Genomic DNA, 18,520 nt, shown 5'->3' on the forward strand with positions numbered 1-18,520 from the left:
ATTCGTCTTCTCAGGGTGCGGTTGTGTTTTTGCTTCTTAAGCCGTTTCTCTAATCCCTGTTTGGCTTCCCACATGTGAAGTAGGCGGGAATCAGCTGTCGCAAAACCCGCCTCCTCTGGTATGCTTTTCGTAGATTTCTCGACGTGCGCCTTCAGCTGTGCTGACCATGTGTCGATGTCGGTTATGTCCGGCATACCACCGTCGTGGTCACACTCAGCAAGTCTCAGGGTTCTGAAGTCGTCCCATTCGACAACCTTGATTTTGTGCCCTTTGGGTTTAGCTGGGCCAGCACTTATTTGGATAGATATAATGAGGTGGTCGCTCCCCAGATTTTTCTGGGTGTTATTCCAGGCGACCTGAGATGCGTACTTGGTAAAAGCGAGATCCGGAGTGGTGTCCATGCTGATGCTGTTGCCGTACCGCGTGGGGTGAGCGGGATCAGTTATGAGAGAGTCTTTCTTGCTGAGTGGTTTCCCAGAGTTGTTTGCCCTTGGGTGTGTCTCTGGCGTATCCTTTTTTATTTATCATGTAGACTTTTATCATGTACAAAAACTGCAGTATGGGCGCGTGATGCAACCACGACACTAGAGATAGCCATGATTGCGAGTCGAGCGGAGTACACCCGGACCGACTGTGTGTAGCAGCGCTTACGTGCTCCGCTAAAGCGGAAAGCTTACATTAAATATCTTCCGGCCAAATTCGATTAAGCAATTACGTTTATGCCCACTGAGCCTTAAAAAAACTGATTTCTCCGCATCACAGCTGTCTAATGAACACGGGTGCAACAAAGATGACCACGTTCAAAGAGAGCATCTTATTGCCACCAGCACTCAATATTTGAGCCGTAGTGAAGAAGTTCGTAAGCAGTGCTTCGCGTTTCTTGACCTCGTATGCTGACAGCGCTAACAAGGCTTGCTCTTAAACATTCGCGTGCGCCTGCGTGCCTCCGCAGAACGTCGATGGCATTCATCACTTCGGTGGCCGTCGGTCTACCGTCGATTTCACCGACACTTCCTCGGGCTCTTGTTTGCAACACTTTTCTTTCCCTTGGAGTGCTCATGCTGCTTACAAGACTTACCTAATGATGCACGAACAAAGTGTTAATGTGGTTATCAGCGAGCACAACATAGAGCAGCAGCACCGTGAGGAAGGAGGCATAGAAAAGAAGCTTGAAGTAGGCTTCGGCAGCCTAAGCATAAAGGGCGCTGGCATAGGCAATGATGGAGACGTCAAAATGGTGGCTGCACTATTCAACCATCTATGACCACCGCTAGCGGTTTGAGCAGCTTCTTTCATCACTTTTAATTGTTGCCAACCACAGATTTCACCGCTTTTCTTTCATTTTAGCCGTTTAAGAGTTAATGCATCTACTGAATATTTTCAATGTAGGCTCTGAGAGGCAAAATAAAACGTCCCTCGACAGGAATTTCGTTCTTCCTTTGTTGTCGTGACTTCGTTAAATCGGAAGTGCCGCACGAAATTACTTTGTAAATTCGAGATAAAAATACATGCATTTTGCAAAATTTTGATAGAAAACTTGAAAAAATTCGTTATATCGCGAATTTCGTTAAATTGAGGTTAGTTATATCGAGGTTCAACTGTATATGTATGTCCGTGACCCTGAAAGGCTTAAGCTCCTCCATGTCGTGTCATGCAGGCCATCGGGGCCAGCTTTGCGGCCATGATTGGGACGGGCATGGTTGCCCGCTCGCTGCCTTACAAGGAGGGCCTGGGTGCCAAGCAGGCGGCCTGGGCGGTGCACTGTGGTGTCATGGGTGCCCTGGTGGCCCCCCTTTGCCTGCTGGGTGGGCCCATCATGGTGCGCGCCGCCTGCTACACGGCCGGCGTGGTGTCGGGCCTGTCTGCCGTGGCAGCCTGCGCTCCCAGTGAGAAATTCCTCAGCATGGGTGGACCCCTTGCCATCGGACTGGGATTCGTCTTTGCCTCCTCGCTCGGTACGTGGCCTTCCCTGAGCTGTGGGGTGCTGCCCCCGGTGGGCTCGTTTCGGGGGGGCCTGAGAAAGCTGTGGTTGAGCGGAGAGGATGGCCTTCACTTCACACCTACGGAAGGCAATGTTGATGTTGGTCAAAAGAGCACACCGACAGATTCTAGCTGCACGGAAGAGGACCCCGTTGTGCTCCAGCCCATTGGTGGCAAAGGCACAAATGGATTCTCTTTTTGCCAACAGTAAAGTTGGCAAAATGTTCACGTGCTGAGAAATTTCATTGCTTTGCATCCCTGGTCAGTACCCTTTACAGAAAGACAGTAAGGCCAAATCAGATTATTGAGACTATTAGGCATGGTAAATGTCAGTGATGAAGAGAATTTTAATTCTGGAAGAAAGAAAAAACTAGACTGCTGGCAAAAACAAACCTCTTCCTAGTGAATGCCTGCCCAGTGCTCCTCCTTTTAAAGGGACACTGAAGTGATTTGTAAACATTGCGGGATTACTAGTGCAAATTGTAGTCCGGAGTCCATAGGCCATGTTTCGACCACTCTGAGCGCGTTTAACACGAATTTATTTAGTAGAACAATCAATTCAAAAATGCTGTCCACCTCTCTGCACCCTCGCCCATTTTCTGTGGCGTTTTCGTGTGACGTCAGGAGGAGGTGACTTGGCAATTGGCTGCGCTACTGCACGGCTCGCCGGCCTTCCGACAGAGTCAGTCGGCCCAGCGTTTAGTCTGCCGGCCGCCAACGGGTCGTCGCAATTCGTTCGCTCATTTGAAACTAAGCCACAACACGTTTGTGAATGGAAGAATGTGCCTTTCTTTACTTTGTTAGTTTGTACACCGTATCAAGCTCCGAGTGCGGGTCGCTCCACACAAGCGCTGCACAAGTGCACATGCGACGCTTCACTGACTTTACGCTAGTGGGAAAATCCAAGGCCACTTGAAGGCGGGAGATGAGTCAGCGAAGTCAATAAAGGTACTAAGGAAATAAAATCAACTGAAACTTTTACTGTACAGCGCAAAACTAGGGAGCACGAAGCACTTTTTTGCGCTGGGTGATCAAGCCAGAGGTCGGCGAACTCACTCATGAGTCCACTCACTCAAATTCATTTGGACTCAAACTCACGCGTGAGTTTGAGTTTGAGTGAGCGCGAGGCTAGTGTGGCATGGTGAGTTTGAGCTTGAGTGAGTTTGAGCCGAGTGATCACGACTGAGTTTGAGTCCGATTGACTTTGAGTCCATTTTGAGTTCTGAGTACATTTTGAGTTCTGAGTCCATTTTGAGTTCTGAGTACATTTTGAGTTTGAGTCCATTTTGAGTTCTGAGTACAATTTGAGTTTGAGTCCATTTTGAGTTCTGAGTACATTTTGAGTTTGAGTCCATTTTGAGTTCTGAGTACATTTTGAGTTTGAGTCCATTTTGAGTTTGATTACATTTTGAGTTTGAGCCCATTTTGAGTTCTGAGTCCATTTTGAGTTTGAATCCATTTTGAGTTCTGAGTCCATTTTGAGTTCGGAGTACATTTTGAGTTTGAGTACATTTTGAGTTTGATTACATATTGAGTTTTGAGTACATTTTGAGTTCTGAGTACATAGGAGTTTTAACTCCATTTGAGTACATATGAGTAGCCTAGCAGGCAGCTATGGTTGGCTGTTAAGTTTTATGCGTCACTGTGGGCTCGGAATTCAGGTTACCTGCGGGTATGGCACCAATCGCGATCTGCATGATCGGTTGGGAGGGAGGTGGTGTCTGATTTTTTTTAGTTTCTTGTTGAATTTTCATGGCCATAAGCACTTGCTGTATACCTAATTTTCGCGGCTGGGCGCGTGAGTGATAATTGACTGGTGAGGTCATAAAAAAGGGTTGTCTTAACTTTTCCTCCTGACGGATCCACTAAGAGCGTGGGAAAGGGTGGTGGGAAAGCACACGGCGGCGCTGGCGTGCTGGTTGTTCGCCTGCTACTGTTAATGGCTTGATATAGTAGGGGTCACAAAGGAAGAGGTGAGAGCCGGGGGGAAAAGGGGGCGGGGGCTGTCCTTTCTACTGTTTCAAATGAATTAGCTGAATTGACTGGGCAGCGCCCCTTAAGACAGAATAATGACCACATTAGATTGGGTGAAAAGTGAAACTGATGAGGCTAAGGCGTGTAAGGTATCAAATGAAAGGTCCGGATTAACGGAATCACGCGGGGTAAATAAAAAAAATGCTTTCTGATTGTAGTCATCAGGCAGTCATAATGAGTCATAGATTGGGTTAAAATTCAAAATGACGCTGCGAGGCCATGTGGGGAATCAAATTCAAGGTCTAGATGTGGGGAATCATTCGGGACGAACATGAGATATGGATATATCATGACGTAGTCATGGTAAGTCAAAGATTCGGTTAAAATTCAGGTTCATGACGCTAGGGCGTATCAAATTAAAGGTCTCGTTGAGGGTAATCACGTGCTTCCTGATTATTATCACGACATAGTCAAAATGGGTCATAAATTAGGTTAAAATTCACAATGATGCCACTGGGTGTCCGGGGCATCAAATTGAAGGTTCCGATAAGGAAAATCACGTGGGACAAAAATGTGGTAGGGCTATATCGTGAGATAGTCATGGTTAGTCATTGATTGGTTTAACGTTCAAATTGATTCCGCTAGGATGTGATGGGTATCAAATTAATGGTCTTGATGAGCAGAATCATGTGGGAGAAATACAAAAATGCTTCCTGATTATAAGCATTAGATTGTCATGGCGAGTCTTATATTGGGGTAAAATTCGAAGTGACCCCAATAGGGCGTGTAGGTATCACATTTACGGTCTTGACGAGGGGAATCACGTGGTACAAATAAAAAAAGGCTTCGTAGTTCGAATCATGAGATGGTCATTATGAGTCATAGATGGGGTTAAATTCAAGGTGAGGCTGCTGAAGCATGTGGGGCGTCAAATTGAAGGTTCCAGTTAGGGGAATCATGTCGGACACCTAAATAATGCGTCCTGGTTACAGTCATGAGAGGCATCGTTAGTTTGACTGGTATGAATTTTGTATGACCCTCCTAAGGTGTGTGGGGTATCAAATTAAAGGTCTTGTCGAGGGAGATCACGTGGGACAAATATAAAAATGCTTTCTGGTTATAATTATGAGGATATAGCAAAAGGTATATAGCAAAAGGTACACACACTCACACACACACACACACACACACTCTCACTCACACTCTCACACTCACTCACACTCACTCACACACTCTCACTCACACACTTACACTCACACACTCACTCACACTCTCACTCACACTGTCACTCTCACTCACACTCACACACTCACTCTCACAGTCTCACTCACACTCTCAATCTCACTCACACTCTCACTCACACACCCTCACTCACAAACTCTCACTCACACACTCCCACTCACACACTCACACTCACTCACAATCTCACTCTCACTCACACTCTCACTCACACTCACTCACTCTCACACTCTCACTCACACTCAATCTCACTCACACCCTCACTCACAAACTCTCACTCACACACTCACACTCACTCACAATCTCACTCTTACTCACTCTCACTCACACTCTCACTCACACTCTCACTCACACTCACACACACACTCTCAGTCTCACTCTCATTCACACTCTCACTCTCATTCACACTCTCACTCTCACTCACACTCTCACTCAGTCACACTCTCTCACTCACACTCTCACTCTTACTCTCACTCTCACACTATCACTGTCACTCACACTCTCGTCTCTCACACTCTCAATCTCACACTCTCAAACTCTCACTCTCTGACTGTCTCAATCTCTGTGAGGCCATGTGAGTTCTGAATTCATTTTGAGTTCTCAGCCCATTTTGAGTTCTGAGTTCATTTTGAGTTTTGAGTACATTTTGAGTTTTGAGTACATTTTGAGTTTTGAGTCCATTTTGAGTGAGTACATTTTGAGTTTTGAGTACATTTTGAGTTTTGAGTTCATTTTGAGTTTGAGTACATTTTGAGTTTTGAGTCCATTTGGAGTTTGAGTTAACTTTGAGTTTGAGTACATTTTGACTTTTGAGTCCATTTTGAGTTTTGAGTACATTTTGAGTTTTGAGTCCATTTTGAGTTTGAATACACTTTGAGTTTGAGTACATTTTGAGTTTTGAGTACATTTTGAGTTTGAGTACATTTTGAGTTTGAGTCCATTTTGAGGTTGAGTACATTTTGAGTTTTGAGTACATTTTGAGTTTTGAGTTCATTTTGAGTTTGAGTACATTTTGAGTTTTGAGTCCATTTGGAGTTTGAGTTAACTTTGAGTTTGAGTACATTTTGAGTTTTGAGTCCATTTTGAGTTTTGAGTACATTTTGAGTTTTGAGTCCATTTTGAGTTTGAATACACTTTGAGTTTGAGTACATTTTGAGTTTTGAGTACATTTTGAGTTTTGAGTCCAAATTGAGTTTGAGTACATTTTGAGTTTGAGTACATTTTGAGGTTTAAGTACATTTTGAGTTCTGAGTACATTTTGAGTTTTGAGTCCGAGTGAGTTCTGAGTTTTGAGCTCAATGTGAGTTTGCATTTGAGTGAGCGCAGATGTGCTGCTCAGCATTGAGTCTGAGTTTGAGTGAGTGGTGATTCGAAAAAAAAAATTGTGAGTGAGTTTGAGTGAGCCGCGCCAACTTTGCCGAGGTATGGATCAAGCACAGCGGTCAGCAGCACGACCACACATCTGCGAACGCTTTTCCGTCCAAGAAATGCAATTGCTAGACGTGAGATATTGTGGAAATTGGGGGGACGCTTACTGCACGAGTGCGATGCAACAAATAGTCGCCTAATCTGCTTGAAATGCTAAAACTAAATAAAAGTGTAAACTGGTTATACATTATACAGTTAAACCTCGATGTAACGAAGTAGGTAAAATTCGTAATTTACTTCGTTACATTGAAATTTCGCTACACTGAAATTCGCGGTTATAATGAAGTGTTCATCCCATAAAGCATTCCCTGCAAAAGAAAACGTGGCGCACATACACGGCTGGTGCACTGTTTCTATTTCTATCGGAGCTTAATTGTCTACGCGGGTGTCAGCGTGAACCGCATGGAGTGTTTTCTCCCCGCAAAAACGCGTCCGCAAGCCGCAGGCGCGCTGACACAGCCGCGGAGACCACCCGCACGATGCGGGTAGCTCCAGCGACCGCTTCTAACCGCTCGCTGAAACGCAACTCGAGGGGCAAACGAGAGGGGCATGCGAGAAAAAAAGCGGATAACGTGGGCGAAATCTTCACTGCAAAACGTCATACGCTGAGCTTACGAAAGCGTCTATCAAAAATCCTCCGCGGCGGTAAGCCTAATCGTCTGGCAAGCCGGCATGCCCGAGCGCTTCGAAGCTCCCGCCATAGGGCACGCGCCTCCCCATTGGCAAAACTGGTCAGGCCCCTCCCACTACCGCGCCCAGCACGAGTCGCTTCCTGGTGGCTGAGGCAAAAGCCGCCGCCGGCGTGCAATCGCGGACGCGGGTGTGAAAAAAAATGCGCACGCAAGGCTCATAGCGATTTACAAATGCTTGCTGGAACGATGAAACCCAACAAGCATGAGAGATTCAGGGCGAACTCGAACAGCATGCAGCGGCGGCGGCGGCCCCCTTACCACCGCGAAGGATATTTGATAGGCACTTTCGTAAGCGGTGCGTATGACGTTTTACTGTGAATATTTCGCCCACTGTATCCACTTTGTTTTTCGCGTGTCCCTCTCGTTTGCCCCTGAAGTTGCGTTTCAGTGAGCGGTTAGTAGCGGTCGCTGGAGCTACCCACATCGTGCGGGTGGTCTCCGCGGCTGCGTCAGCACGCGTATGGCTTGCGGGGTGCGTTTTGCGTTTTTTCGGGGAGAAAACGCTCCATGCGGTTTATGCTGATGACGACGTAGACAATTAAGCTCCGATAGAAACAGTGCGCCAGCCGTGTATGGACGTCATGCAGTTTGTAGGCAAGGGGTTCGCTCACAGTCTCCGTGCCTCGCTGTATCCGCAACATTGGGCGGCCCGTTTTGCCATTCTCGTTTTATTGAGACCCCATTTCGGCACTTGCATCTCTCTTAATATACCTCTACAACTTAAAGGAGTACTGACACGAGATTTCAACGCTGAGATAACTATGTAAAACGCTTCCTTTTTATCAGGAGATATCTCCCAGCAAGTTTCAACAGCAACCGTTCAGCGAAACATATTTAAAATCCATTTTAATCTTCGCCCGCACGAGAAAGCCCAGAGCGGTCCGACGTGACATCATCTGCTACGTGCCCCAAACTGCCGACGTCGGGGCTCCCGTGACGAAGCCGACGCGCTGGCTGTGGTTGGCGCGCGCTGCTCGGGCGTGTGTACACGTCATGGTTTTGGGACTGACATCATGCTGCCCGGGCTTGTGGGGGCGGCGAAGACCTCGGCCGGTCTGGGCGCGCGCGTGCGCTCGCTCGCTCGCGCGCACTTCCAGAGAGGCAGCGATACGGCAAGAATGGTGACGCCATGTCATACATGCTGTCATGGCGGCCGCTCGGCGTTTTTTTTGTCGAAACCGAAACTGGCACGAATAAACGACACCGTAAATGTATGTTTACGCTGCGCTCGACCGTCTAATTTGTAATTGTATGATTAGTGGGCTGGTAGGCACGCATAGCAGCGAAAAAAACGTAACATAAAAATTTCGTGTTAGTACTCCTTTAAGTTCCGTGCCTAGTTCTCCATGAAACTTTGTCACATTGAAATTCTGGCAAACGGGACTTCGTTACACAAAGGGTGAAAATACATGTTGTGCATACACTTGAAGTTACGGAAAATTCCGTGGTTCGTTACATCGAGATTTAACTGTATACCTTATATTTCCAAGGTCAGCAGCGCTCGCCCGTGGCCGAGTGGTCTGGAGCGCTACGTATGCTATTGCAAGTGTTTTGCAAGTCACGAGTTCGAATCCCCGAGGGTACATTCTTTTTTATTTTTATAAGTTGACTTTTTCATTTTCGGCCGATGTTTTCTATACTGAGTTCACCATTTTTGGGCCGTAACGTAAACTGCTACACGAACTAGTTCACAGAACGCGCGCAGGCTGACACTGGCGCGCTAGCGAGTTCTCGTTGGCGTGCTGTTGCCATAAGCACCGACTGCTTGCAGGCAGTGGGCACAAGCCAGAATCAACAGACCCTTGGCCTGGTGTGAACACGCTTTTTAGGATACAGGCATGAGTGAGGCAAGCTCCAAATATGGGGTAAAAGCGCATAGCATTTGAGCGTCGGCAGGGACGCGGAGGGCGTTCATCTACTGCGTAGGCCTCGGCTAGTGATTGCTACGATTCCAAGCCGTCCTGGGAGGCTTATCTTATGCATTTTACAGCCGACAACATGGCAGAAGCGCGGTACGACGATTACTGAGATATCGAGAATGCCCATCCAACGATGCCGTTGGATGTCAAGCATGTTGTTTTACAGAACTGAAACTGAAACTTGTTTGAATGTTAACCTTGTACATCGTCCAATCACGGTGCGTCTCCTCCCGTCGTCACAGCCTTTAGTTGGTGCGGCCGCCGCAAACCGCGCATGGTATTTTTTCTTCTTTCGTGCTTTGTAAAATAATTACTGACTTATCAACCGGATAAACGATGAAAAGTGTGTTAATTGGAGCCAGTCTATGCCATGCAAGCAAAAATGGAAGCTTGAGAAATTCACTTCAGTGTCCCTTTAAAAGCCAACTGCACTGAAATTTCATCTCGCCCAAATTTATTTTTTAATGTGCAGTAAGTACCTCCAAATCAGCTGGAACACGAGTGATAGCCCCGTGAAAGGCCTCGTTAATCATTCAGAAGCGTTTAAAAAAGCTCCGCTGCAGACCACGCTGCACCTGCCGGCGGATCGCGTAAACAACCATGATGCGCCTGTGACGTTCCAGCCGACGGGTGCTTCTTCCTCTGCCCAGCCACGCAGCCGGAGAAAAGTTCGAGCTATGCTGCTCATGCTTCACCCATTTGCTGCCCCGTGCACGCGTAGAGCTTGCCCGCAGACTTTCTCCCGAGCTGGTGATCGTCCGGCCGCTCGCTGGAAGGCTGTAACGTCACTGCAATGGCCGCGCTCTCCTCGGTTTCGGTTTCAAAATCTCCGATTTTTGCTGACCGCTTGCGGCGTCCACGGGCTTATTTCAGCTGTTGTATTTTGCATTTCGCTTTCTTTTTAAGCAGACTATACGAAAATAGGGTTTTCAAGAGGTTTAAATTTTGAGTGCAGTTGGCCTTTAAGCAGGTGCATGCACGAGAGAGAGAGAAAAACTCAAAATACATTTGTCAGGGGTGGAACAGCTGTGCCATTGAGCACCAAACGTGTTTACCTGCGCCATCCTGCGCTGAAGCACTGCGGTTGCGCCAAACTCGCCTGAATTAAGGCGGACGCGGGTCTTACAATGGTCGAAAATCGCAAAAAAAAAATGCATTTCGGGAAAAACACATTTTTAAAGTCTTCATACCTTCAAGCACCTGCTCTAAAAGTTTCACCGCTGAATTTGGTCATGAAAAATCTCAAAATCGACTTTGCAAACGCAGTGGGAGCCGCAAAACGCCGAGAATCAGGCTTAGAAAGCTTGAACTTCGTGCGCGGGCCAAACTCAAAGCATACTACCGGCGGCCACCATCTTCGGCTAGCCTTGTAGCTGCTTTCTTTGTGGGTATTTTGCGCTATCTCAAAATGGCATCGCATGAGGAGAACGAGCGTTACCGCCAATTTCGCGAAGATTGTTTGCGAGCCGCTGGTTGGCAGGAGCACGCGCGCTCGAGTCAAGCCTCCCGATCCAAGTCTGTGATTGGCCAGTGTGCCAATCAGAGCCGTTTTTTTTTTTAATATTTATTTTGTTTTTGCAGGCACGTGTTCGCCGCTGCAGTATTTTCGATTCGGGTGCGTTTTCTCTGCCATTAGTTACTGCGATTCTGTCACAACGTCTTCTTGTCTCGTGCCGCAATGCTTGGAGACCTTTACCTCAACGAATTACGCGCTGCAAGCGTACGATAAAACGACGGAACATGCTGTAAACGGCGGTGCTGGGATCGCCTGTCACTTACGAATCTGGTCCAAGAAGCGCCACGTGGAAACGTGATTTGATTGATTGATTGTAGGGTTTAACGCGCCGACGCAACGCAGGCGATGAGGCGCGCCGTAGTGGAGGGCTCCGGATTAATTTTGACCACCTGGGGATCTTTATCGTGCGCCGAAATCTCGTACACACGGGCGTTTTTGCTTTTCGCCTCCATCAGAAAAGCGGCCGCCGCGGCCGGGAATCGAACCCGCGACCTCGTGCTCAGCAGCGCAACGCCTTAGCCACTGAGCCACCGCGGCGGGCGCGTAGAAACGTCCAGATTTAGTTAGCTGTCGTGCTTTGGTCTTATTTGTGAAAAAAGTTAGCTGCACAATATGTTTGTGCTTTTCTTTAGTTTGCATAGACGTTGAAGGAAGTTCAAAGTAGCGACTACCGTTTGTGAAGTTCAGCAAAAAGTAGTTTTCCAGCGATGTTTACCAAGGTTTTTCATTACTGGCATAAAGCTTTTCTGGTTATTTTTGTGGTACGGTCGCTTACTTGTTTTTTTTTTGTTTTTTTTTTTTTGTTTTTGTTTCCCTTGTGGAACACAGTGACACGGTGTTTTTTATATTGTGGCTATGCTGTAGCAAATGAGTTAGAAACTAGGAATGCATTTTTCTCTGTCTTATTTTGCGACATCATGCTCTGCCTTACGGAGTGTTTCATTATCTGGCTTTTGGCCTAGGATTATAAGACTGGTACCATTTTATTTGCAATCAATAGATCTAGCAGGTGAGGCTGTTTGTATCACTCTGGCATTGATGGCCAAATTAAAGTCCACCTGCAGCTCTGCAGTTTCTTCTTTTGTGAGACCACCCTCTCTCTTACGGGATGTTTCTAAAGAAACATCTGGTAAGAGTAAGATAAGCCTACTCTTGAGCTAGGATAACAAGACTGATAATTTCATTCGTATTGAATTGGTCTAGCAGGTGGTGCTATTTGTATCACTCAAGCGTTGATCACCAAAGTGCAGGCACCTACAACCTCCTGTTGGTTTCAGATGCATTGCGGGACAATCTCTAGTTCTGTGTGGCTGCTGTGCTTTAGTCTCATTGGTAGCACAAAAGTAACAACAACACATGGTTTGTGTGCCTTTCTGTGTTCTGTAAAGACACTGAGATAAAAGGGTAAAGAGGATGTACAGTTTCTGAAGTTTAGCAGTAGAAAATTTAATTTACCCTCACAATTGGTACGGTATTTGTGTAAATTTACGTCAGTCTTTCCAGAGTTATCCTTGTGTTAGTCGCATACTTGATCTGCTTTTCGTCGGGAAGAACAGAGCTACGAAATGATGCTAATTATATTGTTGTAGCTATGCCATAGCAAAAGTTACCTTGACCTGAAACTTCAAATGCATTTTTCGCAGTTTCTTTTTTTGTACGACTATGCCCTGCCTTACGGGGGGCTTTGTAATGTTGCTCTTGGGCTAGGATGACAAGTCTGGTACCGTTGCATTCGTATTGAATTGATCTAGCCCGTGATGCTATTTTTATTACTCTGTCATTGCTCACCTAATTGCGAAAATGAGTAAAGATGAGACAATTTTGTACGAATTGTTCATATTAAGTGTTTGTCTTCTTCATGCATTTCAAAAGTCTTCAAAATGAACAAAAATAGCAGAGCCTGGCAGAGCAGATCTTTGGAATTATATCCATATAAATCATTATTGAGTTTGATCAAGCGAAATTGCTCTAAACCCCCGTAAGAAATGCCTCAATAAACAAATTTTAAAGCACTGTATTTCATGAACAAATAAACCTATGTTCAATTACGTTTTTGAAATCGGTGTAAAAACCTATCCATATTGCCATTTTTCATCTGGCTGGCACTAAAAAAAAAAAAAAAATGACAGACTTCCATGATGCCCAGCGGCCGACAGCTTAGCTGAAACGTCGTGATTTTGGTTTCATCAGTGTGTTTACGGTTTTGGTTTCATCAAGGCTATGAGCAGCTATCGAACCTGGGTTTGGCTTAGTCATAAGGCAGCAGGCTCTACGCGCCACCTGTTTGAAATTCTGTGTTGCAGTGTCGGCTGCTGCGCCAGAATCAATGAGAACTGATCAAAAGTAAAATGTTTTGTGTCTCATAGCAAATAGAATAATATCCGCATGAAAGGTTATACAGTCGAACACGGGTATATCGAATTATTGTCTATATGGAACTATATGGAAATATTGTCTATATGGAACTCATAAATTATCCCCTTGGAAATTCTGTGTAAAAGTATAGGAATTCGTACGTTTATATCGAACGCTGCGCGAGCTGGAAGGTGCTCTTTGGCGGTCGCTGCACCCCCGATTGAGGTTGGGGAGGATGTGCAGGAATGCGCGGGCATGGCGAAGACCGGCTCGCGGAACTAAACCCCCCTACCGGAACGAATTTGCGCTTGCCCAGTCGGGCCCCGCTACCAGCCGCCGTAGGGTTAGCGGACGGAGCCCGGTATGCTAAATCTCTATAGGCACACAAGCCCGAACGCTCGGAAAATGTGACAGTGCGAGATAGGAGTGCCCCGACTGCGCACGTCTTCTTCTCTCTCTCTCTTTTCCCCCCGGCTGCGAACGTTTCCCGGCTTGCGGAAAAAGTTTTTTTCCTCTCTCTCTCTTTGGGTCTGTCTTCCCCCGATGTCGTCTCGGGAAAGAGAAGAGGGAACGAAGGCAGTGGCGGCCTCCTCCTCCTTTTGTATTTTGCTGCTGTTGCTGCTGTTTGGAGAGTTGTCGAGCACCTTTCGGCGATCACTGTTTCTCTCGGAGATGACCATCGCGAGCGCTTTGTTGGAGTCCGTTCAGAGAGCCTTGGAATTGTTAGCTTCAAAGTTCTTGTGGTATGTGCGCGCTGTTCTTCTTTTGCGTGCGTGTTTTGCATGGTGTGCGTAGGCGCAGCGTACTGCTGGCATTTCCTAGTTGTACAGCCTCGAGAAGATCGAGACCAGCGTCTTTAATTTCATTTCCAGGACGAAGAAGCAGGCCAAGATCAGCGATTTTTTTTTTCGCGGAAATAAAGCGTCCTGTTGCGTCGTGAGTGCGGAATTAGTTGTCATTCTTGAATGCGACGATCGGTAAGTGATCGTCCGCCATAGGTTAGGTCTCAGAGCCCATATTTTTTATATCGAATTTTTCATATATCGAACTATTTCGCGATCCCCTTGGAGTTCGATATATCCGTGTTCGACTGTAGTTTATTGGAGGTGAACATCAATTTAATCGGCCATTTTTGGTGATCCTTGCTTTGCTGCCCACACCTTTGCGTTGCTGCATGATTGAACAAACAGAGTCTTGGACGCCTTGCCCTCGCTTGTCAATTTGGTGCACTTTTGTTTTGAGCTAATTACTCATATTTGCCTGTGAACTAGAAACGGAAAGGAATCTTGTGGGGAGCAGCGTTCTGACGGCGGCCTAGCTTGATCCTCGAGATCCGGCCGCAAGGCTAGCTCCTCTGAACACCGCCACGGATCACCAACTTGGCGTATCGGCAACGAACAGCAAGGAACACAGGACACAGAATTCGCCCACTCCGACGTTTATTGCAATGCAATTAAGGAGACGTCGGGCGTGTCGTTCTACACCGCCAAGACCACCTTAGCCAAGGCGGGAGAGACAGGCGCGAGGGCGGACAAAGGCAGGCCAAAAAGGAGCGAGTCGTACTTACGGCCGCTCCCGACGATGGTTTGTGTCCAAAGAGGCCCTACCTCCGTCGTCCGCCTCGGACCAGGCCGTCGGAACTTCCGGGCAAACCTGTCACGTGAGGGGTTCGGCCGCTCCCCCTCGCTCTCACGGGCATCCTCCCGGAGGGGGAAGCGCGCGACCGCGGAGAGAGAGGTACCACCCCTCCCGCCTCCGCGGCGGGCCGAGAGGGATAGGAAAGATGGCGGAGCTCCGCATTCCCACAATCTGAAACTTGACATGAACTCCCTGTGAAACGCAGGGATGCTGGTTGACTTTTGCCTTCCCCACCCCCCCCATTTTTCTGTATTCACAAAGGAACAAATAAACTTCAATTCAATTCAACTTTGGGGTTAGCTTTGCTTAGCGAAGGATGGTGTAATATTAATTGGGCCTTCTGACATGCTCTAGTTACGTTGTCTGCGGCAAAGTTCGTTGACTATTGCATCCCTGTGATGGGTGAAGAAATAGCTATGTTCAGCGTGGCGTGCACTGAAACCGCTGTTCGATAGAAAAAAATGCAAGCAAACATCTTGTTTTACGGAATACCGCATAAACAGTGCTGTTTACTGGACACGAAGGGAGGCCTGTTATCTGATCTCTTTATACTCCGCGTGAGGTTTGGCCTTCGAACGGTAAAAATTCAACGCACTCACTGGGGCCGAAGGTAGAGGACTTCGCGTTTTATAAACCTCCAGATATAGTACAAGAACTGTGTTCGTTGTTTTAGAGTAGGTTCTAGTGCATTGTAGAACGCCTGAGAATAATAGAGAGATTAGGTACTTGGCAAAGGACTTGCACAGTGGCCTGTACGGTGGTTAGGGAGGCACCATATTGCCGTGAAATGGTGTTACATCTCCTCCAAATGGCATTTGTGGCTGCTCCAAGCCTGCTCCAAAAACGCCTTTCTGGCTGCTCCAAGCCTGCTACAAAAGGCACTTTTGCCTGCCTGCTCCCAGGATGCTCCAAACCCATGGATCCTGTTCCACCCCTGATTTGGGGTAGAGTGAACCTAGGCTGAATGACATCTTTTATGCAACGACCAATTTTTCTGACAGTTTGGTGAGCATGCACGCACGCACGCACACCACAGGGGGTATGGGTCTATTACTTTTTTAGGCTTTCCTTGAAAAGGGTGTGATCAGGTGGTGAATTTGAGGTCATGACAAATTATGTTTGGCACCTTGCACTACTTGCTCTTCCTCTCTATTATTTTTACTGTTGGTTTATAAGCCATGCAAATTGTTAGCTTGCAGTTTAAAATACAGTGTGGACCATTTATAACCATGTATAGTGCAGGACCGGATATGACGTGGGTTTTTGTGACCACCAGTGCCCCCCATAGAACTCAGTGCATAAGCATACCGCTTAAAACGTGGTCTCGCGAAGTACAATACTGTTTATAGTAGAGTGTTGAACCGGAGCTTAACCGAACAGAAAACTGGAACTGACCAATATTTTTGCCGGAACCGAACCTGAACCGTTTTTTGAGCACACTGAACCCGAACTGGAACTGAACGGAAAAAAATAACGGTTACCAGTTCACGGTGAAGCGGTTCGAGCCTCGGCTGCTGATGGTTATGCGTGGTTACCGCCATTCAGGGCTTCACTCTTTCGCGCACTATTAATTTCGTAACTTCTCACGCACTTTCCCCTTCAGATCAGTCACTACACTATCAGCGCTTTTTTTGTTGTTACAACATGAGGTAAGGTATACGCACCATTGTTGCAATGGTATGCTACTGCTAACAGCATGAGCAGAGTGCAAGGCTGAGCAAACGAAATGTCACACTTTTGGCAGCCTGCAGGCAATATCAAACATAGACTTTGCCCTTCCCTTGGTGCGACTGTGGAGGAACAATTGGCCGCAAGGTTGCTGCATTGCTCAGTGGTGAAGGCCCCATTCCGAAAATGTACATACTTGTTGCATTTCATCATTTTCTTTAAAAAGGGCACACACCTGGAAAGGGCAAATACAGGCAAGACCCTCAAGAGCTACTCAGCAGCTGAGCCGTTATAATCAAAACACCAAAAGATAGATTTTGCCCTTGGCATCTCTTTCCTTGTCTGAGCTTTCACAACCAAACATGTCATCCCTGCGAAGGCAGCGAGCTCTGTGGTGCCTGTATAATTCAGTGTTTCAGGACGCGTGGAGTGAACAAGTTAGTGTTTTTTTTTTTTTTTTTAGTGGATCCAACAATGGTAATAGATATAGCAAAGAAAACGGTACACACTTTATCCCTTTGCAAGAAACTGTATCCTTGCAGCCCCCCCCCCCCCCCCTTCCCCCTCCCTTTTATTTTTTTATTTTTTGAACATACACTTTCACCGACTTGCCTAGCTTGTTAATATGCTGCTCCTTCTACTCGTTCCGGGGGGGGAGTATGCTGTCGAAAAATGAAAAAGCGTGCGTATTCCGAAAGGAGCTCTAGCTTGTGCTTCATGGTCGAATTACCCTTTCAGTTTTTAACCGCATAATCTGTTATAGGATTCCGCAATGTAGTGAATAGAATGGGGGCGGTGGTCAGACGGAGCGGAGATTTATTCATGGGGATGCACACATGTGTAGTAGCTATCTCAAAATGCACCCCAGTGATCAGAGCAATTACTAAAGCTCACTTTTAACAAAATTTTGGCTCACACCCTCAAGGAAGTGACTGCTAACAAATTATCCTAGCTGGCCGAACAATTGAATTTATAGATAGCATTTGTGTGGCTGCTGTAGGATTTTTTTATGCTACAACTGATCAAAAAAAGTACACTGCTGGTATTTAAACACCTGCCCTGCTAATGTACGAAGGTGACTTGCTACAGTAAAATCTCGATACGAATCTCACGGGATCGCGAAAAATATTCATATCATCCGAAATTCGTATGAACCAATACAGACCAAAAAATGTAGCGCTGAAAAAAGTTTTCGTGTATTTCTTTTCTTACTTTCGCCTGAAGAAATTCGTGATTTTCTTCTGCATTTTTTTACCCCCATGTCGCAAAGCAGTCCTTTCTGGAGCGCGAATGCTTCGCGCTCGTCACCTCACTCGCGGTGCCCAAGCTCGCTACACGCCGCAAGTCAAGCGTGAACCGCATGGTGTGATTTTGCACACGATTCGCGCACCTCGGCTTTGCACGCACTGTATTTTCACGCCTGTATCGACGATTTTGCGCCCGCGGTAGCTCCTACCTCAACCAGAAAATGACACACGACGCGCGCGGCAGGATGGAGCAGCCTGACAACTTGCAAAGCGCTCGAGACAGTCGGCTTGGCTCCGCCGGAGATGGTTAGGCTTAGCCCCCCGGCAGATATTTCATGGGCACTTTCACTAGCGCCGTGGATGATGTTTTACAGTACCGTTTTCGCATGCATAATCAGCTCCTTTACCGCACAAGCAACTTAGCGTCTGCCTTGAGCGGCATTTTAAAGAGCGGTTAGGAGCGGTCGCTCGGGCGGCCACGCCACTGTGCGGCCGCAGCCGGCCAGCCGCGAGAAGCGTGCGGGGTTTCGCGGCGGTGTCAGCAAGCAGAAAACAACAGCCCGGCCGTTTCTAGAGAAAGAGCGACAAAGAGGGGAGAGAGAGCCGTCACTTGCTCGTTCGGCAGTCGGGCCCCTCGCCGGCTCGTTCGTATCATCCGCCGGGCTGCGCAGGTCCGTTTGGAACACCCGAAATTTTTCCCATTGCTACCAATGCAATTTCACCGGGACTTTTCAGAAATTCGTATCATCCCGAAATTCGCATCACCCAGAATCGTATCATCGAGATTCCACTGTAGTATGCAGGCCTAACTCTAGTGGTTTAACGTTCAGGGTGATGGGTGATTCCAGAGAGAAAATTGCGATT

At 47.1% G+C, this 18,520-nt stretch overlaps 1 protein-coding gene across 1 annotated transcript in view; it reads left to right on the forward strand.

The window, feature by feature from the left end:
- LOC144174860 (growth hormone-inducible transmembrane protein-like) overlaps positions 1 to 18,520 on the forward strand; it is a 59,919-nt gene that overhangs the window by 27,392 nt on the left and 14,007 nt on the right. Inside the window, exon 5 of the mRNA XM_077703810.1 lies at positions 1,658 to 1,955. Coding sequence (XP_077559936.1) covers positions 1,658 to 1,955 — 298 coding nt within the window. The remainder of the gene's footprint in view (positions 1 to 1,657; positions 1,956 to 18,520) is intronic.

The sequence above is a fragment of the Haemaphysalis longicornis genome, unplaced genomic scaffold (assembly GCF_048455015.1).
Source record: "Haemaphysalis longicornis isolate Haplotype H1 unplaced genomic scaffold, Haemaphysalis longicornis Haplotype H1 scaffold_1, whole genome shotgun sequence".
NCBI lineage: Eukaryota > Metazoa > Arthropoda > Arachnida > Ixodida > Ixodidae > Haemaphysalis > Haemaphysalis longicornis.